Source organism: Pseudorca crassidens, chromosome 1, assembly GCF_039906515.1.
Source record: "Pseudorca crassidens isolate mPseCra1 chromosome 1, mPseCra1.hap1, whole genome shotgun sequence".
Classification (NCBI taxonomy): domain Eukaryota; kingdom Metazoa; phylum Chordata; class Mammalia; order Artiodactyla; family Delphinidae; genus Pseudorca; species Pseudorca crassidens.
The window spans coordinates 31,973,939-32,000,707 of record NC_090296.1 but is presented as its reverse complement, the minus strand read 5'-3'; the positions used below and the strand labels follow the sequence as shown (position 1 = coordinate 32,000,707).

The 26,769-nt window shown below is 44.8% G+C and overlaps 1 protein-coding gene across 1 annotated transcript in view; it reads right to left on the bottom strand.

The window, feature by feature from the left end:
- MAP3K9 (mitogen-activated protein kinase kinase kinase 9) overlaps positions 1-26,769 on the bottom strand; it is a 77,462-nt gene that overhangs the window by 23,306 nt on the left and 27,387 nt on the right. Inside the window, exons 3-4 of the mRNA XM_067731848.1 lie at positions 9,662-9,842; positions 319-467 (exon numbers count right to left, since the gene is read on the bottom strand). Coding sequence (XP_067587949.1) covers positions 319-467; positions 9,662-9,842 — 330 coding nt within the window. The remainder of the gene's footprint in view (positions 1-318; positions 468-9,661; positions 9,843-26,769) is intronic.

The following is a 26,769-nucleotide window of genomic DNA, read 5'->3' as shown; positions in this document are numbered from 1 at the left end:
GTCTTGAGATAAAAGCTGCTATACCTTCTTACTTTGGATTAAATAATAGTATTCTGAAGCACTGGATAGCAGCCTTCAGTTTCTAAGCTACGTTCTGCAGTCACTAGATGGACAGAAGGGACATCGGTGACACCAGTGTAGCAGGGTGCTGACATCATCTTGTAGTAGCTCTTCCAACCATCTTCAGGATTCCTCCCTGACTGACTCATACTTCACCTCCTCTTTCAGTTACTGACCCTGCAGAACTGGCCACAATCTATCGAGTGCCGATAGAAAAATAAACGGTCTCCAGTTTTGTTCCAGCCAGGGGGCACTCACCTTCCATGAGTTTGGCAAAAGGTTCCGGGCATGTAGAAGGAATGGGAAGGGCAAGCTTGTTCATGGCCACTCCATAAGCGACTGCTAAGCCATCGATTCCTCGGAAGGGCACCTCACCGGTCAGGAGCTCCCAAAGCAGCACCCCATAGCTAAGGAGAGGAAGAAGACAGAAGCCGCACCATGAACCATAGGTGCAACTTCATGCAAATATCTCGCGAGGCTTTGACGAGCATCCCACATCCTCTCTGACATGTAGGGAGACTAACAAAACAGAAGTACTGCTATAATATAAAAGGGAGACCATAAAGCCTATCGGCTATAAGCGAACACTCTGGAGTCGAGCACACTTGGTCTTTTTCCTCAAATTCCTTATGTGTGAAGTGCAAATAACACAAGCAGTCTGACAAGGCTGTCCTGAAATGAAATGCACTGCTCTAGTGTTTTAATCAGTGCTCAAGGGCCACGTCTATTTTGTGGTTGCTATTGTGAATGTAATAAACTGGGAGAAGAGGCAGGCTTCTGGGAATACATTTTTTCCTGCTTTAAGAAAACTTCAGCTTAAGTCACAGATACATTATTTTTTATTTTTTTTAATTTTATTGAAGTATAGTTGACTTATAATGCTGTGTTTAATTTCTGCTGTATAGCAAAATGATTCACTTATACATATATATATTCTTTTTCATATTCTTTTCCATTATGGTTTATCACAGGATATTGAATATAGTTCCCTGTGCTATACAGTAGGACTTTGTTGTTTATCCATCCTGTATACAATAGTTTGCATCTGCTAATCCCAAATTCCCAATCCTTCCCTCCCTCCCCCCCTCCCCCTTGGCAACCACAAGTCTGTTCTCTATGTCTATGAGTCTGTTTTTGTTTCGTTGATATGTTCATTTATGTTGTATTTTAGTTTCTACATATAAGTGATATCATACGGTATTTGTCTTTCTCTTTCTGACTTACTTCACTTAGTATGATAATCTCTAGGTCCATCCATGTTGCTGCAAATGGCATTATTTCATTATTTTAATGGCTGAGTAACATTCCATTGCGTATATATACCACATCTTCTTAAACCAATCGTCTGTTGATGGGCACATGGGTTGTTTCCATGTCTTGGCTATTGTAAACAGTGCTGCTATGAACACAGGGGTACATGTATCTTTTCGAGTTATAATTTTGTATGGATATATGCCCAGAAGTGGGATTGCTGGATCATATAGCAACAGATACATTTTTTTTTAGCTTTATAAAAGCAGAGAGATGACCACTCAAAACAAACATATTTTGCTCCTGTGAAAGATTTCTTTCAGTGCCCACTAGGTTGAATAGATTCCTGCCCCCGTCAGCGTGAGTGCATCCTTAACGGTGACCTCTGTCTGATTCAAAGGGGGAAGTTTCACAAGGGTGGACTGCATCGGTAGAGCAGAGCAGCACATCAGCTGTGAGGGCTTCAAGTTCTTTCCCTACCTTTCAAGTCCACATGAAGAATTTCTTTTCACACGTTCTGTGAGTTAGGGAATGGGGAGCACAACGCTTACGGAATAATTATTCTATGAATTCACAAGCAGAACCAGGCAAACTCATGTAGTGTTTAATCCTTCCAGGAATAAGTCAGGACCAGAAACCATAAGGCCATGAACAGTTGGAAGAGGGCCTCTCCTTATATTTTCAACACAAAGCTCAATTTTTTGGTAATACTCATCAGTAGTTTACAACCAACAAGAAGACATATTTATTTAAAAAAAAATAATAAACCCAGCAACTATTCGATCATGGTACCTTGTATGTGCAGCATGCTAAGACATTTACAAACATGATCCTCAATCCCTACAACAAACCTGCAAGATAAGTATTATCATCATTTTGCAGATGAGGAAAGCAAGTTCTAGATAGGGTTAGCAGCATATATTAAGGGCATATGTGGAGTAAGTCACGGTGGACCTGGACCAATTCTCAATTCTTTCTCCCTAGAATGCCCTTCGACCAGTTCTCTGCTTGGTAAACTCTACTAATCATCTTTCAAGATATGATTCAAATGTACCATCATTTATTCACTCATTTTAAACATCTACTAAATATCTACTATGCATCAAACTCAATGCCAAGAACTGGGATACAGGATAAAAAAAACACAGATCTTATCCACAAAGAGACTACCAAGAGGAATAGAAAAAGCATCAATTAGAATATGGAAAGAGGAGTCACAACTGAGATACTATGACAGCACAAAGGAGGGTCACCTACACCAGATCAGGACGGAAGCAGGAGGTAGCTGAACCCTGAGTGAAACTTTGCTAATTGAGGGAGGAGCCAGGGCTCCAGAGACAGGGATCAGAGAGCACAACAGCATGGGCTTGCCCTCAAGGGATCCCATGGCATGGCCTGGCATGGCTCCAAAGGAGAGCAATGTGCCCACCAATGTGCCAGGACATCCCGGGGGTCTCTACAGAGGGACCCTCGGAGTGGACTGGTCAGTGTCCTTGGACAATGGCTTTCCCCGAGTGAGCCCCCCAAATACTGTAATTTTCTTTATGTATTTTGACAGAAAAAAAAAAAAAAAGCCTAGTAGACTGGTAGTTGCAGGTCTTGTCTTGTCCTGACAAGAAGGCGGATCTTAGTCTGAGGCTGATGGGAACAACTGGACACTTTAGGAAGCCTCCTGACACCACAGCATGTTACTCAGCCCTTGTTTGCGCTGTCAGGTATTCTAGTCGTTTGTTTACCAGCCTGTGGGCTCCTAAAGGGCAGGGACAGTAGTTCCTAATCTTTGCATTCTCAGGGTCTTGCCCAGGCTCTGGGATGCCTAGGCCCTCACATCATGAATGAAGTGGTGGGTGGGTGTAAGAGTGAGTGTGTAGTCAGATGGTCCTTCAGGCTGCCCTGGGTGCCCCAGAGTAAGCCCCAAATATCATCAAGAACTATACTAGGACACTTCCTGCCAAACCTTTCATGTGACTTATCCAGACAGCAGTCATGCTGGGCAGTGTCCACCCAGTGACCTCTACGAGCTCTCAGCGTTGCTAACTAGATTCCCGGTTACAGAGACTCCCATCTTCAGTTGCCTGCTCTCAGCATTACTGCCCACTTCCACCCTGAGGAACAAAAACTCAAGGTTCCCGAAACCCCTTTCTTCCATCCAGGCAAAAACAATCGATGTCCCAAGCCTAACCACCTGGAAAGACAGGGTGTTTTCGAAGATCCAAACACGCGTCCTGTTTGTGTCCTGGCGTTTCCTCTGTGATGGTGTTTACACTGAGCTCTACTCCGTGGAGATGTCTCAGGCCACCTGGAAGGGAAAGAAGCCAGGGACCCTCCCCTCCCAGCTTCCACAAGGGCAGCTCTGCTCTCACCTGGCTTGGTCCTTTGTTAATGGGCATTCCGTTCCATTTGAAGGGCTCTACAACTAGGAAAAGTGGGAGAAGTGCTACTCAAGAAAGACTTAGACAGACTTGAGTCGAATGCCTGCATTACCACTTAGAGCCGTGGGACCTTCAGAAAGCAAGTTCACCTCTCCAAACCTGTTTCCTCATCTGTGTAACAGAGACAGCAATCCCTACCTCATAGAAGAGCTGCAAGGTAAGAATAACAATAACTACCCCGCATCCTGAAACCGCCATCTATGGTTCGTAAACACCGTGTGCTTCCCTCTCGGAAAGGCCTGAAATGAGAAAGTGGCTGGGGAGAGCCGTGCCGAGGGGTACCAGCATTCAGGGAAGAAGGCTTTCTGGGGATGACTAAACCAGTCGAAGTGTTCCTCTGCCAGCGTTCCTCTGTATTTTTATAACAGAAGGTGGGTGATGTAAATGAAGGCTTGCTGCTCCTCTGTCAGGAACAGAGTCCAAAAAGGGGGCTGGAGAAACACACATTAGATGGATCTGAGCCTCAGGGAGAGGTGGACAGGAGAAGTCCACATGATTCACCTCAGGTTTAGCCTACTTTCTCGCCCTCCCAGGGTTCAGAGAAGGTCAAGAGGTCTGTTCAAGACTGTTTACAAGCAGCCTCGAAGTACCAGCTCAGCTAGAGCTCTTCCTCGGAGTCCCTCCGCCCCAGAGAAGTACCAGAGCCCACAGTGCTGCCAATGATTTCCCAAGAGTCAAAGCCTGAACCCAACCCTCAGAAATGCTCCCAGAGGTGCAGTCATCTTTTCCACTGTTTGATAATATCACAGGGGGGGAGGGATGTTTTATTTTTTTCAAAATGAAGAAGAGCCCTAGAGTGAATAGCAACCCTTCCCAACCGAAGGTGCAGCAATTCTGTACCTGTGCTGGGCCAGGGCTGTTTTTCTTATTAACCTGCATGGACTTTAAGACTGTCAACTCAGGGACCCGCCCTCCAAAAGGAGAGGGTGTCCCTTGAATGGGCTCCTGCACTTGGTCATCAGCTTGTGAGCCCACATCCCAGGAACCAAGCTGACTGTTTAATAATCTTTGGCAAAGACAACTGAACTACCATATGTGAAGGTACTTTGTAAACTGTTAGGTAACACACAATTTACTATTCTTGCTGTTAACCAGACCCACATTCAAAATGACAACATATTTACTAACTTATGTATAAATGTGTATGTTAATATATTTATTGACATAATAAATACTTATTAACATGGCAATATGTTCATGCTCTGTTACATTCAAAAAGCAGCTTACAAAATAGAATGATCCCATTTTAAGGGATGGGTGGGTGATCACAGGAACAGGAATAAACACACCAAAATGTCAACATAGATTATCTTTAGAAGTGCGTTGTGGGTGATTTTTTCTTTTCTTTCCTTTTCTTTTTTTGTTTATTCATATTTTCTATTTTTTTCTATAGTGAACATGTTTTCCTTCCGTAATTTAAAAAACGTAAAATGATTAATTAACAAAATGCCTCCACCTCATCCTACACACGACAGGCAGAGAGTCACCGTGGCACGATGGCCTCTGGCTGTCACCAGTGCCCTCCCTGCACAACACAACCAAAGGGCAGGCACTGCTTTTCTTGAGGGGGTCTGGGCCATTCTTAGCTTACGCTCCACCACAGCACAGAGGAGGCCTAGAGAACTATACTCGAAGAACAGTGAGACAAACTCAGCTGGCCCTGGGCACCCACCAACTGCAGAGGCCCAAGGCCCCGCATGAGCTCCAGGAGGGGAGTGGGAGGGAAGGGGGTTGAATTCAGGCTCAGCCCTGTACCTGACAATGAAGCCATACCCTTACCTTACACACTCAAGGCCCATAAGGTAGAAACAAGATAGAAATAAAATGATACGTGGAAGACACCAAGCCTGTTTTGCAGAATACCAGGGAAACCACAGATATGCAGACAACCTGCTGACAGCCCCTTCAGGCACGCTGAGGGACTAGGACAACCAATGGTGAACTTTGATAGTGAACTTTAGACATCACAGGCTGAAAATCCACCCCATGTAACATAGGAAACCCCCCTGAATTTGCACATGCAACCCATGAAGAGGCATGAAGAACAGTTGAGCCTGGGCAGAGAACTCCAGAAACGTACAAATTACTTTCCACCGACCGTTTCCCAGCACCCACCGCCCCTGCCTCTTATTCCCTACTTCCATGATAAACATCCTGCTCAACAGCTGATCAACTGGGGAGACATATCTGAGCATTGCCTCCTGCCTCCTTGCTTGGCCACCCTGCAATAAATCCTTTTTCTCTCTGCAGAAGACCGTTGCCTCGGTGTTTGGTCTTTCCATCGTACAGCGGGAAGCAAGTCCACTTGCTTGGTCATAACAGAGTAAGTATGTATTCAACAAACATTTCTTGGAGGAATAAATGCATTAGAAGTCAGTCTGGGAACCAGCTCTGCCCCGAGTTCCTAGACATGCTTTGGCCCTCTTGGGACAGGCTGCTGGGTCCCAGGCATGGTGGGCCAATCACCCTGGAAGAGGGTGCCCAAAGCGCAGGAGTAAGAGTATATAGATGGTGACGTGGCTAAAAGCACAGAGTTTCAAGAGACACATGTCTAGTTCAAATCACAGCTTTACCTCTACCACCTGGGTGAACCTAGGCAACTGATTTCAATCATCTAAGCCTTGGTTACCTCATCTGTAAAATGGAAATAATAATAGCTACTTTTGGAGTCATCTCCAAATTAAAGACAAGCTTCTTGCCATGGATAAGCTCTCTTTCCCCTTTTCTGTGGGATGTAATTATTCTGAAGTCACTTTCACTCAGATGTAACCATTCAGAAAAGAATAACACGCCGAGGGATGCTGAAAGGACCTGAGTTCCTGAATGATCTCAAGGTGCAAAGTTGCCCCACCAGCCTAGACAGGCTGGACTACTCTTGAAAAAGAAGTACATTTCTACCATCAGTAGGTCTCTTTGCGATAGCAGATTAGCTTAATTAATACATTAACTAATCTCATTAGCCTACAGTCAAGCAATGAAAGTGTAGGTTGAAGCATATGAAATTGCTGCTTTTGTGGGTGAAAAACAGTTGAATATCAGGATACAGCTCAACCTAATGAGATCTAGTCAGATATTTTAAGGAAAGGAAAACTCTTTTCTTCACAATAGGTACTTCACCCATAATTAATGTGTAGTGAAATAAGATTCAATATACAGAAGCTATAAAACATCATTGAAAGAAATTAAAGAAGGTCTAAATAAACAGGAAGATATCCCATGTTCATGGATTGAAAGACAATATTATTTAGATGGCAATACTCCCCAAAGTGATCTACAGACTTAACATAATCCCCATCAAAATTCTAGCTGCCTAATTCTCAGAAACTGACAAAATGATCCTAAAATTTGTATGGAAATTGAAGAGATTTGGAATAGCAAAAATAATCTTGAAAAAGAAGAAAGTTGGAAGACTCACACTTCCTAATTTCAAAACTTAGTACAAAGCTACAGTTCTTAAAACAGGTGGCACTGGCAAAATGGGAGACACATAGATCAATGGAGTAGAATTGAGAGTCCAAAAATAAACTCTTTCATTTGTGGTGAACTGCTTCTTGACAGGGATGCCAAGACAATTCAATGAGGAAAGAAACAGTCTTTTAAACAAATGGTGCTAGGACAACTAGATAGCCACATGTAAAAGAATGAAGCCGGGCTCCTACCTCACACCACATACAAAAATTAGGTCAAAATGGAACAAAACGGAACAAAATGGACCTATATGTAAGAGCTAAAATTACAAAACTCTTAGAAGAAAACATACGTATAAAACTTCATGACTTCGTTTCTTAGATATGACACCAAAAGCACAAGCAATCAAAGAAAAAACTGATAAACCGAACGTCGTCAAAATTAAAAATGCTTGTGTTTCAAAGGATATCATCAAGAAAGTGAAAAGAAAACCCACAGAATGGGAGAAATTATTTGCACATCATGTATCTGATAAGGGACTTGTATCTGGACTATATAAAGAACGCTTTCAACATAAAAATGGAAGGACATATAACCCAATTTTAAAATTGGCAAAGGATTTGAACAGATAGTTATTCAGAGAAGATATACAAATGGCCAATAAGCACATGGAAAGATGCTCGATGTCATTAGGGAAACACAAATCAAAACCACAGTGAGATATACCACTTCACATCCACTAGGATGGTTATAATAAAAAATAACAAGTGTTGAGAGGATGTGGAGAAATTGGAACCCTCATGCGTTGCTAATGGTAATGGCTGTGGTAAAAACTGTCTGGCAGTTCCTGAAGAAGTTAAATATAGAATTACCATATGAATCAGAAAATTTCACTCCTAGGTGTATACCATCCAAGAGAACTGAAAACATATGTTCACACAAAAGCATGTAAACAAATGTCCACAGCAGCATTATTTACATTAGACAAAAAGTGAAACAACCCAAATGTCCATCAACTAAAGAACAGACAAATTGTGGTGCACCCATACGATGGAATATGATTCAGCTATTAAAAGGATGAAGTTCTGAAAAACATATATGAACCCTGGAAACATTATGCAAATGAAAAAAGCCAGTCACAGAAGAGCACATACTGTATGATTCCATTTATATGAAATGTCCAGAAGAGACAAACCCATAGTGACAGAAAGTAAATTAGTGGTTGCCAGGGGGTAGGGGTAGGGGTAGGGTAGGGGGTATGAGGGAATGACTACTAATAGGTATTGAGGGTTTTTTTGAGTGATAAAAAATATTCTGGAAATAGTCAGTGGTTGTCATGGGTTGAATGGTAGCCCTGAAAAGATATGTCCATGTCCTAATACCCAGAATCCTTATTTGCAACAGAATCTGCCCCAGAGTCTCTGGAGAGAGTATGGCCCTGCTGATACCGATTTCAGACTTTTGGCCTCTAGACTATAAATTTGTATTGCTTTAGGCCACCAGGTTTGTGGTAATTTGTTACAGCAGCCTTAGGAAACTAATAACAATGATGATCAATGTAAAACATTGTAAATTTACTAAAAACCACCGGCTTATACATTTTAAAAAGTGCACTTTACAGTATGTGAGTAATACCTCAATAAAGCTGTTATTTAAAATATACACACACACAAGCTCACTTTACAACAAGTAAAATATACACACACAACAAGCTCACTTTACAACAAGAAGCAACAACTTCATAGATGAAATACGATGATAATCTACAGTCCTTTCTTTTGCCTACCAAGGTGATGCTACTGTCTCACAGTCATGAGGATGCTTACTCTGTAGATGCTCATCCTCCCATCAGTGGGAGAAAGATTTTTAGATCCAACATGTCCTTGAGACCTCTTGGGCTGACATTAACTAAGGGGAACGGTTGGTCTAATCTTTGACTCTGCAGTTCTGGGCGCATGCTTGAGACCTATCTCTTCCCATTTCTATATCAATGCTCGACAGGCAAGACAGAGCCTTGACTAAAAGCTTAACTGGATAACTGGAAAGGATAATTTCCAGCCCACCCAGAAAAAAGAGACAGCACAAACAATACTCATCAGCTGAAGGGCTTATAGTGAGAACAAGTCCAACAGTAACAGCCACTGTTGCTGAGCAAGCCAGGGTGACCGTGGGGAGGGTCTCCAGGACTGTCTGGGTACCCTCACCACCCTAGAGGTCAGTACGCACTGCCCCTAGAATCTCCTGGTCCTTCCTAGGGAGCAATCACCAACACAAAGGGGGCTACACAGAGGTGGTACTTGCCCCCTAGCACTGGGGGGATTTCTGGCAGATGAAGGTGTTAGAAACTGTCCTTTGGCAACGTGGGATTTAGTGTAGATTGCTCTGAAGGGGTCACCTAGACCTACCTGGGGTGCCTGGGGTTCTATGCAACCCCAATTCTCCAAGTCCCGAAGCATCTGTGCAGCCAAAATAGATCTGGGGAGCGCTGACCCTGCACCTCTGGACCTTACCTCCACACGTCGCTGCCTTTGGAAAACATGGAGGCACGAATGACTTCAGGTGCCATCCAGGCATACGTCCCTGCTGCGCTCATCTTGGTGGTTCGGTGCCATTCCCGAGCCAGGCCAAAATCGGTGATCTTCAGAACCTTTTTGCTCAGGTCTCCGTTCTCCACCTTCTGAAGGATCAGTACTGGGCAAGGAAAGGAATACAGAAGAAACCAGAGTCTGCGTGAATCACGGGGAAACCACACAACATAGAGCCCTCCCGCCATCCTCTTGTCCTCTCCTGCAGGCTCCATCATGTGGCTCCCATGGGTGGGTGGTGGGAGCCGCCATCTTTAAACACCTAGGACGCACCCATTTTGGCGCCAAGTACTTCACAGGCATTATCTTCAACCCTCGCAACAACCTCATGAGGTACATACGATTGCCGTCGCTGCTCTACAAACAGGTGAGGAAGCTGAGATACAGCACCACTAAATAAATCTTCCAAGGCCACTCAACTAATAAGCCAGGACTGAAACCCTGGCAGCCTGGCTGGAGAGCCTTCCCTGCTGCCATGCCACCATACGGCCCACTCACAGCCTACCCTTCTGAGGAGCGGCTACCCGGCCTTCCTGACCTCCAGGCCACCGCTGGGCTTTGAGCACTCTCACAGCACCAGGAGTGGAGGTTGCCTGCTGGGCTTCTAAGGTTTCCGACAGTGTCTCAACAGTTTCCATGAACCTCTCCACGTGACTTTATTTAAAGTCTTAAGAAAGCATGTCTTAGTTTCAGGTGGCCAACATTGTTAACCAACTATCCTCCAATATAAAATAAAAACTAAAGAAAAAAAAAAGCAGGTCATTTGGGCAGAGATTTTCCCTTAATCCAGGAACTCAGCAGCACCCACTGGGGAGTGGCTGACAGGCTGGAGGTCAGAGGGCACACACGCTGAGGCTCACCCAACATGACGGCTCCAGCGAGAAGCATGCCCTCGTGGGAGCCAATCTCCCCCAAAAGAGCAAAAATGCCCATCGACTAAAGTGCTGTAAGCAAAGGCCAGAAACCCTGCCTGAGTCGGCAGCGAGCGAGCTCCTGGGATACGAGGAGGCTGAACCTCCATCTCCACAGGTGGGACGGTTCCAAGGGCCCTGGGTCAGCACCACCTCTGTGGGCCAGACGCTGAGCCACCGGGAGTTCAGAGCTCTGTACACGGGATTTCAGGGAAGGAAGGAAGATTCTCTCTGCTGTTCAAGTCTAAATGGGGAGAGTGGGGTAAGGGGGCTGGATTTGGGGGCAAGAGCCGCAGGGAGTCCCTCAAGTCACACGACGGTACTTTTCTCTTCCTGCTCCCCCAAACCCCGCCCCGGCACACGTCTACTGAAGTGTTACATAATGAAAGGACGTGGGCCAAAGATCTCTACGTCCTACATGCTTCCCAGAACATCAGCAGTAAAGAGGGATTACAAGCAGCTGTAGGGCTGGAAGCATAAGAGAAGTCAGTGCCAGCCACTCCCTAGATCTAATGGACTAAGCCTCCTTCCTCCACACCCTCCCCCCTGCTCCCCTGACACACCCCACCCGCTCCAAGCTTCCAGCATCCTGATGGGTCCAAGCCTCTAAAAGCTTGGGCAGATGAAAACGAACAAACAAAAAACAACTTCCTACATCTCATCTAATCACAAAACTCTTTCCAGATTCTTCTGTGCCTCTCTCCCCTTCTCTGCGGGTAGACAGATAACGGACTGACATGCATGCAGACTGCTGGGGAAGTGGCACCACAGAAACCCACCATGCCCTCTGCAGTGGCGGCAACCAGCTGCTGAGCATTTCCGAGTCGCCCTTAAACAGAGGATTCAGAGAGAGCCTTTCCCCTTACAGATCTAATGGGGCTCAGTCCTGTCACCCGAGGCCACCAGGTGGCTGGGACAGGGTGAGGTAGGAGCTGGGTAACAGTTTCACCATGCTGTATGGGTCCAGCTGAGCTTTCTCAGAGCCTCTGCAGGAAAGGGAAGGCAGAGAGGTTTAGATTCTGCGACAGGAAATTGGTTTTTACAAATGGGATGGCATGCTGAAGATGATTTTTAAAATACATCAGTCTGTCAGATGGCTTAAGAGGGATGGCCGAAAGATGAAGACGGGGCAAGAACCAGCCCAGGGGCAGTCTGTCTAAACTGGAATGCATTTAGACAGTGCACGTCCAGCCCAGTTGCACCTAATCTCCATGACTCCCTGATGCCTTACATCCAGCTGACCTCAAACATTTATCCCAACAGGATAAATGCCCCTGAAGGCATCTGAGTTAGAAAGCCCTGGCCTAGGGATTCTGCCCCCAGCAAAGGAGAGCGGGCTATAATCCTGGCAGCTAATAATTCCAGCAATGATTCTCAAGAAAAGTGTCCTGAAATACTGATATCTACCAAGTACGCATTACTATTAACAATTAAAGCAACAAAGTTTGTGAAAGCTTTACTTTTTTTTTTTTTGGAGATTTTAGAAATTGAGATGAAATTCACATAACGTGAAATTAACCATTTTAAAGTGAACAATTCAGTAGCATTTAGTACATTCACAACGTAGTACAACCATCCCCTCTACCTAGTGCCAAAACGTTTTCATCACCCCCAAAAAGGAAATTCCACACCCATTAAGCATTGTTCCCCATTCTCCCCTCTTCCCAGCCTCTGGCAACCACCAACCTGCTTCCTATCTCTATCGATTTACCTATTCTGCATATTTCATATAAATGGAATCATACAATATGTGACACATCTGGTTATTTCACTTAGCATGTTTCCAAGGTTCATCCACATTGTTGCTCATACCAGCACTTTACTCCTTCTTCTGACTGCATAATATTCAATCATATGTATATACCACTATTTGTTTCTCCTTCTGTCCATTGACAGACATTTGGGTTGTTTCCATCTGTTGGTTACTGTGAATCTACTATGAACACGTGTACACGTATACTTGTTTGAGTACCTGTTTTCAATTCTTTAGGAGTGGAATTACTAGTTTATATGGTAATTCTATGTTGAACTTTTTGAAGAATCACCAAACTATTTTCCACAGCAGCTGAACCATTTTACGTTCCCATTAGCAATGTATGAAGGTTCCAATTTCTCCACATCCTCACCATACCTGTCATTTTCCTTTTTCTTATTATAGCCATTCTAGTGGATGTGAAGTGGTATCTCACTGTGGTTTTGATTTGCATTTCCCTAATAACTAACGACGTTGAGCATCTTTTCATGTGCTTTCTGGCCATTTGTATGTCTTCTCTGAAGAAATGTCTGTTGTTTTGTTGTTGAGTTATGAGTTCTTTATATATGCTGGATACTAGACCCTTATCAAATATGTGATTTGCAAATATTTTTCCCTCTCTGTAGGCTATCTTTATACTTACTTGATAATGTCCTTTGATGTACAAAAGTTTTTAATTTAGATGAAGTCCACTTTATCTATTTTTCCTTTTGTTGCTCATACAGTACTTTTGATGTAATACCAAAGAGCTGTCAAATTCAAGTTCATGAAGATTTGCCCCTATGTTTTCTTCTAAGAGTATTACAGTTTCAGCTCTTATATTTAGGTTGTTGATCCATTCTTCTTTAATTTTTGTATATCATATGAGAAAAGGGTCCAACGCCATCCTTTTGCATGTGGATATCCACTTTTCCCAGTACTGTTTGTTAAAGGGGAAAGCTTTACTTTTTAAAACAGAGTGGAGCATAGTTCTCTCCAAACACGTTTTCCTGGGTAGGAGAGAAAGGTTATATTCACAGCAGCTTACTTATCTGTACCACTGCTGTGAGCCCATTCCAAGCTTCTACCGCTGACAAGCAGCTGCAGCAGTAACAAACTACTGTGCTTTACTTCTTGGAAAACGTAAGGGTGTTTTATCAAAATCTGGTGAAGTCCATGAAAGTGTATTGTGTAAGCCTCCCCTTTCATGGGGGGCAGTGGAACAAATGCTGAAAACTAACAAATCCAAGTCAAGAGGGGACCAGCCAGGATAAGAGAAAGAGGGAGAAAAAGATGCATTTGAACTAAAATCCTAGTGATTAACCAGATATAGGGGCTTGATGGAGAAAGGAGACATCTCCCGCCTTTCAGACATGGGTGACAAGTAGAATGGTCGCGCCCCTGACTGAGAAGTTGAAAGACAAAGCCCATTTGAGGAAACCAAGTTCAGTCTGGGACATAATGGATTTAGGGTGACAGTAACAACAGTCATGCAGAACAGAAAAAAGAAAAAAAAAAAAAAAGAGCAGACAATCTAAATCCCAGGCTTGACATTTTCTATGTAACCCTGGGTAAGTTTCATAGACTCTACATCTCTAGTCCTGCTTCTATAAAATGGGGATAAAGGTTAAAGGCAATACAGTAATAAAGCACCTAGCAGAATGCCTGACACATAATTAGGAGCTCAGGACATTACAGCTATCATTACTACGATTACGACTAAGTGTCTCATACATAAGTGAAAACCATGGGACTCCAAGTTCAAGGTATTGAGAACCCTGGTAGGAAGCCTGGCAGGCCCTGACACATAATAACCATGTAATAAATTTTTACTGTATAAATAAATGGAATGGTTGATTAAATAATAATGATAGCTACCCATTATTGCTCATTTACTATGTACAGGCATACCTCGTTTTATTGTGTTTCACAGATATTGCATTTTTTTACAGATTGAAGGTTTGTGAGAACCCTGCACTGAGCAAGTTTATTGGCGCCATTTTTCCAACAGCATTTGCTCACTTCCTGTCTCTGTGTCACACGTGGCAATTCTCACGATATTTCAAACATTTTCATTATTATTACGTCTGTTATGGTGATCAGTGATCTTTGATCTTACCGTTGTAATTGTTTTGGGGAACCACAAACCATGCCCACATAAGATGGCAAACTTAATCGGTAAGTGCTGTGTGTGTTCTGATTGCTCCACCAACTGGCTGTTCCCCCATCTCTCTTCCTCTCCTCGGGCCTCCTTATTCCCTGAGACAAAACAATACTGAAATTAGGCCATGTAATAACCCTACTATGGTTTCTAAGTGTTCAGGTGAAACTCTCTCACTTTAAATCAAAAACTAGAAATGATTAAGCTTGGTGAGGAAGGCATGTCAAAAGCCAAAAAAGGCCAAAAGCTAGGCCTCTTGTCTCAGTGAGTCAAGTTCTGAATGTAAAGGGAAAGCTCTTGAAGGAAATTAAAAGTGCTACTCCAGTGAACACACCGATGATAAGAAAGCAAAACAGCCTTAGTGCCAATGTGGAGAAAGTTTTAGTGCTCTGGATAGAATATCAAACCAGCCACAACATTCCCTTAAGCCAAAGCCTAAACCAGAACAAGACCCTGACTCTCTATGAAGGCTGAGAGAAGTTAGGAAGCTGCAGAAGAAAAGTCTGGAGCTGGCAGAGGTTGGTTCAAGAGGTTTAAGGAAAGAAGCCGTCTCCATAACATAAAAGAGCAAGGTGGAGCAGCAAGTGCTCATGTAGAAGCTGCTGCAAGTTATCCAGAGATCTAGCTAAGATCGTTAATGAAGGGGGCTCCACTAAACAACAGATTTTCAGTGTAGATGAGACAGCATTCTATTGGAAGAAGATGCTACCTAGGACTTTCATAGCTAGAGAGGAGAAGTCAATACCTGACTTCAAAGCTTCAAAGGACAGGCTGATTCTCTTTTTAGGGGCTAATGCAGCTGGTGACTTTAAGCTGAACCCAATGCTCATTTACCATTCCAAAAATCCTAGGTCCCTTAAGAATTATGCTAAATTTACTCTGCCTGTGTTCTCTAAATGAACAAGGAAGCCTGGATGACAGCACATCTGTTTATAACATGGTTTACTGATTACTTTAAGCTCACTGTTGAGACCTACTGCTCAGAAAAAGACTCCTTTCAAAATATTACTGCTCACTGACAATACATGTGGCCACCCAAGAGCTCTGATGGAGATGTACAATGAGATTCTTGTTGTTTTCATGCCTGCTAACACAACATCCATTCTGCACCCCGTGGATCAAGGTGCAACTTCGCCTTTGAAGACTTAAAACTATTTAAGAAATACATTTCTTAAGGCTAGAGCTGCCATAGTGATTTCTCTGATGGATCTGAGCAAAGTCAACTAAAAACCTTCTGGAAAGGATTCAACATTCTAGATGCCATTAAGAACATTCATGATGTTCAAAATATCAACATTAACAGGAATTTGGAAGAAGTTGGTTCCAACCCTCATGGATGACTTTGAGGGGTTCAAGACTCGGATGGAAGAAGTAACTGCAGATGTGATGGAAACAGCAACTAGAATTAGAAGTGGAGCCTGAAGATGGGACTGAATTGCTGCAATCTCATGATAAAACTTTAACAAATGAGGAGTTGCTTCTTAATGGATGAGCAAAGAAAGTGATTTCTCGAGACGGAATCTACTCCTGGTGAAGATCATTGAAATGACAAAGGTAGAATATTACATAAAACTTAGTTGATAAAGCAGCTGCAGGGTTTGAGAGAACTGACTCCAATATCAAAAGAAGCTCTACTGTGGGTAAAAGGCTATCAAAAAAGCATTGTATGCTATAGAGAAATCATTTGTCTATAGATGAGAAATAAGAGTCAATCAATGCAGTAGACTTCACTGTCTTATTTTAAGAAATGGCCACCCTGATCAGCCAGCAGCCCTCGACACTGAGGCAGGACCCTCCACCAGCAAAAAGATATGACTCACTGAAGGTTCAGATGATGGTTAACATTTTTTTAGCAATAAAGTTTTTTTTTTTTTTTTGTGGCCTCTCCCGTCGCGGAGCACAGGCTCCGGACGCACAGGCGCAGCGGCCATGGCTCACGGGCCCAGCCGCTCCGCGGCATGTGGGATCTTCCCGGACCGGGGCACGAACCCGTGTCCCCTGCATCGGCAGGCGGACTCTCAACCACTGCGCCACCAGGGAAGCCCTTGGTTTAGTCTTCCTTTCTTTTAAAGTTTACTGTCAAAGGTATATACACATAAAAGAGTGTATTAAAAACACGATTTGGGGCTTCCCTGGTGGCGCAGTGGTTGAGAGTCCGCCTGCCGATGCAGGGGACACGGGTTCGTGCCCCGGTCCGGGAAGATCCCACATGCCGCGGAGCGGCTGGGCCCGTGAGCCATGGCCGCTGCGCCTGTGCGTCCGGAGCCTGTGCTCCGCGACGGGAGAGGCCATGACAGTGAGAGGCCCACGTACCGCAAAAAAAAAAAAAAAAAAAAAGATTTAAAGAAAATAAGATGAAAACCCATATGACTCCATCCAGTCCCTCAGAAGCTCCACACGTTCCTCTCCATCACATCCCTTCCCTCTCCCCAGACGTCTCACAATCTTGACTTCTGTTATTTATCCGTTTACCTCACTTTGTCATCTTACCACCTATGTATACATCCATAAATTAAGATATTGCTTAGTTTTGTAAAAGTGAGTGACAAGCACAAATGTAGCTGTGTATACTAGTTTCCTAGGGCTGCCTAACAAATTAACACAAATGTGGTGGCTTAAAACAACCGAAATCTACTGTCTCTCAGATCTGACGGCAAGAATTGTAGTCTAAAATCAAGGTGTCGGCCATGGCCATGCTACCTCCAAAGGCTACAGGGAGAATCCTCCCTTGCCTCTTCCAGCTCCTGGTGTCTGCCGGCAATTCTTGGTGTTCCCCAGCTTAGGGCAGCATAACTCCAACCTCTTCACTGGCCATCTGCCCTCTGCATCTATCTCTGTTCTTCACATGGCATTCCCATCGCCATGTGTCTGTATCCAAATTTCCCTCTTCTTATAAAAACATCAGGCATTGGACGAGGTCCAGTCCCTATCCAGTAGGACCTCATCTTCACTTGATTACAAAGATCCTATTTCCAAATAAGGTCACATCCACAGGTTAGAACTTCATCATGTCTTTTTCAGGGGGACACAATTCTACCCACAATACAGTAAAAATACTGCCTTTTGTTAGATGAAGGCTCTCAAGGAAATAAGCTAAATACAGCGTCTGGCCATGGTCCCAGAGAGCTGACTAGAGCCCTTTCTGGGAAAGTCAGTAAGCACGATCATATATGAGTAGTAGAAAAACTGCATAGATGACCACAGTGGGGACATGTGGCAGCAGGGAACTGCGGGGAGAGATGCAGATACTGGACATCCATCAGAAATTTGGTTGGGGAGTGGGCTCCCTGTATTTTCTGTTTCTAAATTCACTCGGGTTCTTGGGGTTGGGCAAAGAAAACACTTCCGTCTGTCCAGCCAACAGGACAAAGAGCTTCATCAGCACATGAGCAAGACAGCCAAATACAGAGAAGAATCCTGACCAGGCTCCCCAGGTAGTCATTCTTCAGGTTAAATTGACGGAACACCAGCAATAGGTGAGTTGGTGATGAGCGTCCTGAGTCACACTACCGGATCTAAACTGCCCCCCTCTATGTCCGATGCACAGCTGCTCGCCTGGGATCTCCTTTCACAGTCCTCGGGTTTCCCTTTATCTATCTCCCACGTCCTGTGCCCCACTTTCTCTTTCTGCTGCTTTCCTCTTACTTTGGTGATATACATTCTCCAACAGCTCTTTAGAAAGAACGCATGGAAGGTACATTTTTTTTTGTTAGAAAATGTCTACATTCCATCCCCATACTTGGCATAAAAATGATTGGAGATTTTCCTTCATCGTTTTGAAGGCATCGTGCATCAATTTCTTGCTTCCAACACTGCAGTTAAGGAGCCCCGAGCCATTTTGCTTTCTGATGCTCTGTATGTGACATGTCTTTTTCTTTTGGGAAATTTTTAGTCTCTTCTTAATCCCCAGTGTTCTGAAATATCAAAGGAATAGGAATACATCTTGGGTGGGGACTTCGTGAGTACTTCCAAATCTGAACTCTCATGCTCTTCAGTTACAGGGAATTTTCTTGAAGTATCTTACTGTTATTTTCCTCCCCTATATTTCTCTGTTTTCTCTCTCTCTAGAACCTCTATTATTTAGGTATTAGTCTTTCTTTACTGGTCCTCCAGTTTTCTTATCTTTTCTCCTCTATTTTTCATCTTTTTTGCTTTTTGATCTTCTTTCTGAGATGTCATCACTTTGTCTTCTAACCCTTCTATTGGGTTTCTTCTCATTTCCCCTATCATGATTGTAATTTCTAATGGACCTCTGTTTTGTTCTCTGAATTTTTTTTTCAATTGAGTGGCAAGAGCACATGTAGCCGTGTAATGCCTTGTTTCTGTAATACGGGCACAATATCCTTTCTTTTACCTGAGCATATTACTAATGGTTCTTTTTTTATTTCTTTGTTTCTCCCAGTGCAGTCTGTCTCAGCTGCTTTTTCTATTTGTGCTTTGGTCTCTAATACACTTTTGCTCAGAGTTGCTGTACTCCTTGATTGTCTGTTCATGATCAAGAACCAAATTGGGCTTATGCTTTAAAAAGGAAATCCTTATGTTTCAAAGGTACATACTGAAATATTTACCCAAAAAAACATAATGTCGCAGATGTACTTCAAAATAATCAAGGGTGGAAATGAGTGGGGTGACTGAAGAGACAAGATTACCCATGAGTTGGTCATTATGGAAACTGCCTGAGTACATGGGGGTTCATCATGCTGTTTCTCCTTCCTTGTGTGTGTGTTTTCCATAATAATAAGTTTGGGCGGGGGTTGGGGGCAAGGAGTGAGGGATCAAAAGCTAACTAGAACCTCTAAGCACACAGAAGGAATCTGTCAACTTCCAGCTTCTCTGTAGGGAGAGCCAGGGAAGCCTAGACAAGAACACCTGTGGTCATTCTGTTGAGCTGGTCAAGCACTCTTCCAACTGTGGGAAAATAAAGGTCTGGCTGCCAGTGTGCTGGGAATCAAGTTGGGGGAGGGCCAAGGTGGTCGCAGGCTTCCGTATGTAAACAGTTATCTCATCACTCCATTTTTAAATTAAAGTCTCCATACCCATACCCTGTGCCTGCGTCCCCCAGTCCAGAAACCAGTTTCCTCTTCCAAAAGGAAAGGCAGGCAGCTGGCGGCACGGAGTGGAGGAGGAATGCATTTCATATCATCGCTACCTGACCCGTTTTATTTTAGCACCCGCTTCACTCCAGTTCTGGAGGTACCAGGTGCTGCCAGTTCCTAGACTTTTAGGGATTCTGTGATATAAATTCGTTCTTTGCTTTCCTCACTGTCAGGTTAAAATTATCTTTCTCAAACCTCCTAAGTTAGTTACGGCTCATCTGTTTTCCAGCTTCTAAAACTTCGCTACTGTTGTCTACTCTGCTGTTGGTCTTGTGAGTTCCTGTAGTTCTAGCTGGGTTTTAAGAGAGAGCACAAGCTGAGGTAGTATTTGTATGTGTTCAGCCTGCCATCCCAGCCCAGATCCTGCCTTTGCTTTCGTTAGTTTGCTGGGGTAGGGAGAAGGAAACTGACGTAGTCTGTATCCAGAGGTATCCTGCAGGGGCTTCCAGCTTTCCTTGGCTTGGGTCTTCTATCTCTCCCAGTTGGAGAAATCTGTCCTCTTGCTCGCTCCTGTCAAAGCTCAGAGTTCAACCACCAGATGTACGTCACAGCATCCTCTCCCACCTTAACCAGAACTATCTCTGAGCTTCAACAAGGCAGAAAGGAAAAAGCAACAGATGAAGACCCAGAACGCCTGGGTTCTGGCTTCAGCATTGTGCGATCTTCACCAGGCCCCTGTGCCCCCATCTCTGACATTCTCAGAGTCTATAATTCCCTGAAAGCTGTGTTGGTTTCTCCTGGGGTCAGCCAAGCTCCACCACCCACCTGAGCTGAAGCACAGCTACACTCAAGGGCGAAGAGGAGTTAGGCCAAATGATTCTACCCCAGAGAAAAGCTCCACTCACCAGACACAGCCAGGCCTGAGTCAGCACTGGAGACGCTAGCTTCCTGCAGCCCATTGCCTGCAGTGGAGGTGGGAAGAAGACCTTGGGCTCCAGCCCCACCCAGCAGCCCAGGGTACCAACAGGCCAGCAGTAAGCACACAGCAGGCCCTCTGTGGTGCTGAATCAGCCAGAGCCACATAGAAGAGCCTCACTCATGGGGCACCAGCATGCAGTGAGAGCACGGCCAACATCCAAGCCCCAGCCTCTCCTGCGCCCTGGCCCTCAGCCCACTGTCCCTCCAGGCAAGACCAAGAGAGGCCAGACAGACTTGCTCGCCCAGGCAAGTGATTCACCACCTAGACTTCTTGACTCTGCGTCTCAGCAGAGGTGTGGTGCTGCCATGCCGGCAGCCGCTGAGGACCCAGCCGCGTTCAGCACTGTCAGCAGAGCCGCGCTAAGCCAGCATAGAAAACCGTGCTTCCCAACAAACATTTGGGCACAGGCAGCCAGAAATCCCTGTCGGAAGAACTACAGAAAGGTGGGGAGAACCGGGTGCTTGGGGATTTAGGTTCCACCCCCTCTTGGTAAAGAAGAGGAAACCAAAGTTAACGGATGTGTGCGATGAACTCCTGGCAAAGCCAGAGAACAGTCAGTACAGTGAGTGACCTTGTCCTATGACCCAGAGCCAGGGCAAAGCTGAACTGTAATGACCTCCCTTTCTGGGCCTGTAACCTGAAGAGGCATAATAGGCGCTCAATAAATACTTGTCCTGAATGAATGAATACAAACCACCCGCAAAGGTTTCTAATTAAGTCAGTTAAGGAGTGGCCCCCAAATACCTGTTTGAGGGTTGACTACACTGGCTTCACCAAAGAAGCTACGGCAATGATTCCTAATCTTTTAAAACATGTCCGTTCAGCTTACAAAATGTTATTATGATGGCAGATGTACTTTTAGTGTGTGTTGATTAAGAAAAAAACAATAACCAGAGCTCATGTTCGGGGGGGCCTTCGTGTGCGCTGCAGCTGAGCTAAGTTATTTAAATGCATAATCTTTTTTTTCTTTTTTTAAATAAATTTATTTATTTATTTATTTATTGGCTTCATTGGGTCTTCGTTGCTGTGCACGAGCTTTCTCTAGTTGGGGCGAGCGGGGGCTACTCTTTGTTGCGGTGCGCGGGCTTCTCATTGCGGTGGCTTCTCTTTGTTGCAGAGCACGGGCTCCAGGTGCACGGGCTTCAGTAGTTGTGGCACGCGAGCTCAGTAGTTGTGGGGCACGGGCCTAGCTGCTCCGCGGCATGTGGGATCTTCCCGGACCAGGACTTGAACCCGTGTCCCCTGTACTGGCAGGCGGATTCTTAACCACTGCGCCACCAGGGAAGTCCTACGTGCATAATCTTATTTAATTCTCTCAACCATTCGGGAAGCCACTTCAGACGTGGAGCGTGAAATTCAGAGAGGCTGGTCCACAGGTGCAAGAGGCAGGGTCAGGACACAAGCCAGGTCTGGAGGAAATCACAATGAGAGCCCAGGACCACCATGCTGTATTAAACACCCCGATGAAAAGTGCTTTTAAATGAATTTGTATTTTATCAACACAACAGCACCTACACACCTTTGAAAAACAGAAATAGGAATAGTTACACTTTCTACAATGCATTTAGATTCAAAGGCACCTAGCAGTAGCCCCCTCCCCAGGGGTCTGCAGCCCACCACTGGGAACTGCTGACCACAGTGCTGCCACTGGAAGACCGTTCTGCAAAACAACAGCCAGTAACTGTCCCTGAGGAAAGGATCCACCTGTCTGCCATCATCTCGCATCCAAGCAGGTGTCCCAAAGCCTGTGCTTCCAGAGGAGTGGATGGGAGGGCATCTCCAAGGAAGGGTTAAAAGAGAAGGACAGAGTCAGCAGCATTTGTGATAAAGAGAAAACAAAGTGAAAACACAGCAGAAACGAACTGCTACTTTAGCAATCCTGGCAACGTATCATGAAAGGACTAACAAGGGATTAATGGTAGGAAAAGAGCCTAAAATCTGTGACCTAGACTGCTAGTCGCCCTGCAGTGGTTACTCTCCCCTCCTCCCATAGTAACAGAACCCTCCATTTCAAGATGGGCACCTGGCCACGGATAACATTAACATTTCCCAGGCTCCTTGTTCCAAGGTACAGCCAAGTGACTAAAAAGTATCATGTGGCTGCTTTCTGTAACCTGTCTTGAAAGACATCAGCTCAGGGCCTTTGGCCCTTCTTTTCACCCCTTCCTACACTGTGCTGCCCAGAACATGAACGTGATAGCTGGAGCTACCATCTTGGACCAGGAGGAGTAGATCGTGCCCAAAAGTTGGCAGAGCTATGGATGGGAAGGAGTGTAGGGCTCGTGGAACAGAGATGCCATGCCAACCATGGACTGTATCCCGTCCAACTTTTACATACAAGAGAAGAACTTCTTATTTCAGCCACTGTTACTTTGGGTGTCTGTTTCTCAGAGCTCACCTAATCTAACTAATACAAAGTTCAATTCCACTACTACAAAATCTCTTTATAGCAGAACAGAAGTAGACATATTAAAATTGAAAATCTAAACCAAAAGCAATATTCCAGGCAATAAAATCTCCATAAGATATAGCCGAAGATTTGGACGGCCTCTCCAAGCTGCTATAAAATGATTCAACTTGAAACGTGTTTCAGCTGCATATTTTTTTTAAGTAGAATGTCATGTTCTATATTAAGTGTTTACTTAAATCCCTCCCCCCCAGAAGCCCACGTGTATAGAGGGCCCATATGTATTGTGTTAAGTACTGAGTGTTCAAATATAAATTAAACCAGTACCTTCCCTCAAGAAGATCACTAACCAAGAGGGAGATTCAGGGAGTAAGAAAAGCTAGAGCAGGAGGTCTTTATTTTTTATTATGAGCCTTGGGATATAATTTGGCTTGTTAAACTAGATAATGTACATGCATTACTTTAAAAATACGTGTAAAAGAGATGCAGTAGGCAATTTAATAATATATGTGACTATATTATAATAAAGTATTAGTATACCAAAATACATAATTTGATCATACTACTTTTTGTTAAGAATATGCTATCTATCACATAGAAAAACACCTGAAGGATATATACCTAAATGCTATCAGTAGTTATCTCTGGGTACTGGGATTTGGGGTAACAAGTTATTTTTTTCTTTTATGTTCATCTATATTGTTGAAATCGCTAAAATAAACATGTATTTTTTTGTTAAAATTATGTCATTTAATAATAACAATAGCTACCATTTCTTGCATGCCTGCTATGTCCCAGGTATAATACTAGGAACTTCACATACGTCACCTCATCCAGTCTTCATCGCAACTCTGCAAGGGGGGTAACATCCTCATTTTATAAATGGGAAAGCTGGGCTCAAAGGTTAAGTAACCTTTCCACATCTAGGCAGAGAGAGAGGCAGGAGGTGACTCCTGCCCGTGCTCCTTCCCCTATACCTTGCTGCCCCCTCCCCTCGGGGGTCCCAGTGTTTAATAGTTTCATCTCTACAATACCTTGCATCTCCACAGTGCTGGTCTCTCCTATGCCACGGTGTATGAACCACATCTGCATCTGATGTGTCTTGGGGTGGGCTCAGATCATAAATTAATTGGGCAGGCTGCTCACCTAATCCTATGTCCTGTATGGACAGAGCCACTGCTAAGAGTGGTTTTCTCTGTCAAGTTTATGGCTAATTCTCACTGGGAGGGACAAGGAGGGATAACTGTGTCCAGAGCTGAAGAAAACTGGCAGAGAAGCCCCGGAAGCTAGGAGTCAAACCTAATTCTACTTGAGTCCACTGTCCTTTCCACTAGAACCCTGAGGGTCTCTAAAACCAAACCATTTGAGTATTGCTCTAGATCCTTCTAAGGGAGGGAACCGGTCCCTTTACATTTAAATGGGAGTGCTTTAGAAGTAAAGGCTGTAAATACTTGAGGAGCTAGAAGACACGCAAAGTGGGACAGCTTTGGCAAGGTGCAGTGGCAAAAGCTTGCTGGGGGGCAGCCTCTCACCAGCCTTAATTCAAGGCACAGGTGTGCTAAAAGCACTACGGCTGAGACAGTACATTAGCTTGAGGGTTGGGCGAAAGGTATGGACGGCGGGCAGGACAAGTCACCCTCCTGCGCCACCATTTTAGACGTTTTGAGTTTTGCTTTGGGTGATACAGGCTGACCCTGCAAACTCAATACCACTGACCATCTTTAAGTCACAGCCCTCTAGATGGTATAGCTAGGCAAACCATCAGTAAGGTCAGTGGGAGAGCTGGGGAGAGAAGACTTAAATGTTCAAAAGTGTGAGGATAAGAACTCATAAAGCAGAGAAATCCCAGGATCCTGAAGTTCCGCTACCAACACTTCATCCTCGAGACAGGTGTGTATCTGGTGCTAAGCAGTAGCAGGTGGGCCCAACACAGTTGTTCAGTGAAGCCCAAAACAAAAGGTTCTCAATCCAGAATCTCCACTTCAATTTACAGAATCCTCTCCCATCAGCCCTTCAGCCACTAGGCTGTAACGACCATGAAACACCCAACACTGACCCATCTCTAACTTTCCACCCACCTCTAGGACCCCTGGTGCTTGGCCCAGTGCGTATCTAACTGTCCCTTTCACAGGGCAATCTTCAGTTCCTGCCCCCACCCATACCAAGCCACCATCAGCATCTCTTCTTCCTTTTCTAAAACGTGTGCCCTACCCAGTGATTCACCTCTCGAACAGCAGAAAGGCCCTCCACAGAGCGGTAAGAAAGACTGAGTCTCATATATCAGAAAGGCAAAGAATAAGCATCAGCTCTGAAACTCTGGACCTGGGTTCCACTGCCACTAACAGGCAAACGTTACTCATTGCTCATTCATCCCAGAAAGGACCATTCTTCTTATTCAAAAACAGGGGAAGAGGTTATTTCAGAGAGGAAGATTCTCCTTGCTCCATCACAGTCCAGGGGTCAGAAAGTCCCCCCTATAAGTCCAGCCTGGAGCTATTAAAAATGGCCAAGGTGCACTGGATGGAATTCTGAGGCGCAAGGAGCAGCCCCTCACCAGAGGGTCACATGCCCCAGCAAGTCAGCTCTTGAGATGCTGGGCTTTGTCCACAGACCTCAGGGCCCCACCCTGAGGAACTGGAGCGTCCACCTCCTTTCTGGGAAGGAGGCACCACCACCATGGGTGGAAAGGGATCTGAGGTTAACTAAAGCCTCTAAAATACAACCGACGTCCAGGATCACACCTAGAACTGGGAGAGTATCCAGGTTGTTACTCCTAGGGATCGACACTCATCCCCACTAACATTCCTGCGTGAGAATCCACTGACTTTGGCCAGTAGAAGATACCAACTGCTTTGGTTCCTGGAAAAAGTCAGCAGACACCCAGATAGGCAAAAGGGGGAGGAACACAGAGGGATGAAGAGATGATCTTATAGAGGAAAACAGGAAGGCACGTCCCTCATTCTCACGTCTCTACGCCCATTCATTCTGGCCACAAGGCTACATCTGTAACCACTACCATCATCATTGCTGGTATTTACGGAGCATGCCGGGCACTGTGCTAAGCATTTTACGTGCACTATCTCATTTGAAACACTCAGGAGATGGGTAGTGTTTTCATCTCTATTTACAGATGAAGAAACAAGCTGTGGCTGAAGCAAGTGAGGATCTGCCTCAAAGTCACACAGCCAGGAAGTGGCAGAGCTGAGATGACTGGCTTCAGCTGCCACGCGCTTACCGATGATCTGATTCTGCCCCATCTTATTTGAGCACCTACTGTTGAGGACTCTGGAAATGACAAAGGGACCTCCTCCGAAGATGGTCACAAAATACACATGTGCTCTTGGAGCCGTAAAGAAGGGTCAGGGCTTAGTCCAAGGGAGAGCATCAGAAGGCCACTCTCGGTAGGCGGAATAATGTGATTCCAGTCCAAAGAGAGAAAAAACCTTGACGCCTTGGAGAAATAGGAAAGAGTCCCTTGTAGCTGGAGCAGAACCTTCATGAGGGGGAAAAGGAAAAGATGGAGCTGGAGTGCACTGGGCTGGGGCAGGAGCGAAAGACGCAGGCCACACGGAGGAGCTGGGATCTACCCTGGAGTCACAGGCAGTTTTTAAGCAGGGAAGTGGTGTGATCAGATTTGTGTTTTAGCAAAACACGGTTGCAGTGAGACAAATGGAACTGAAAAAGCAAGAGGCTGGCAGCAAGGACACAATAAGTAACATATTACAACTGTCCAGGGCACGTGGTGAAGAGTGAACTAGATACTACTGGGGATGGAGATGGGGATGATGGGAGAAGAGGCAGAGTCAT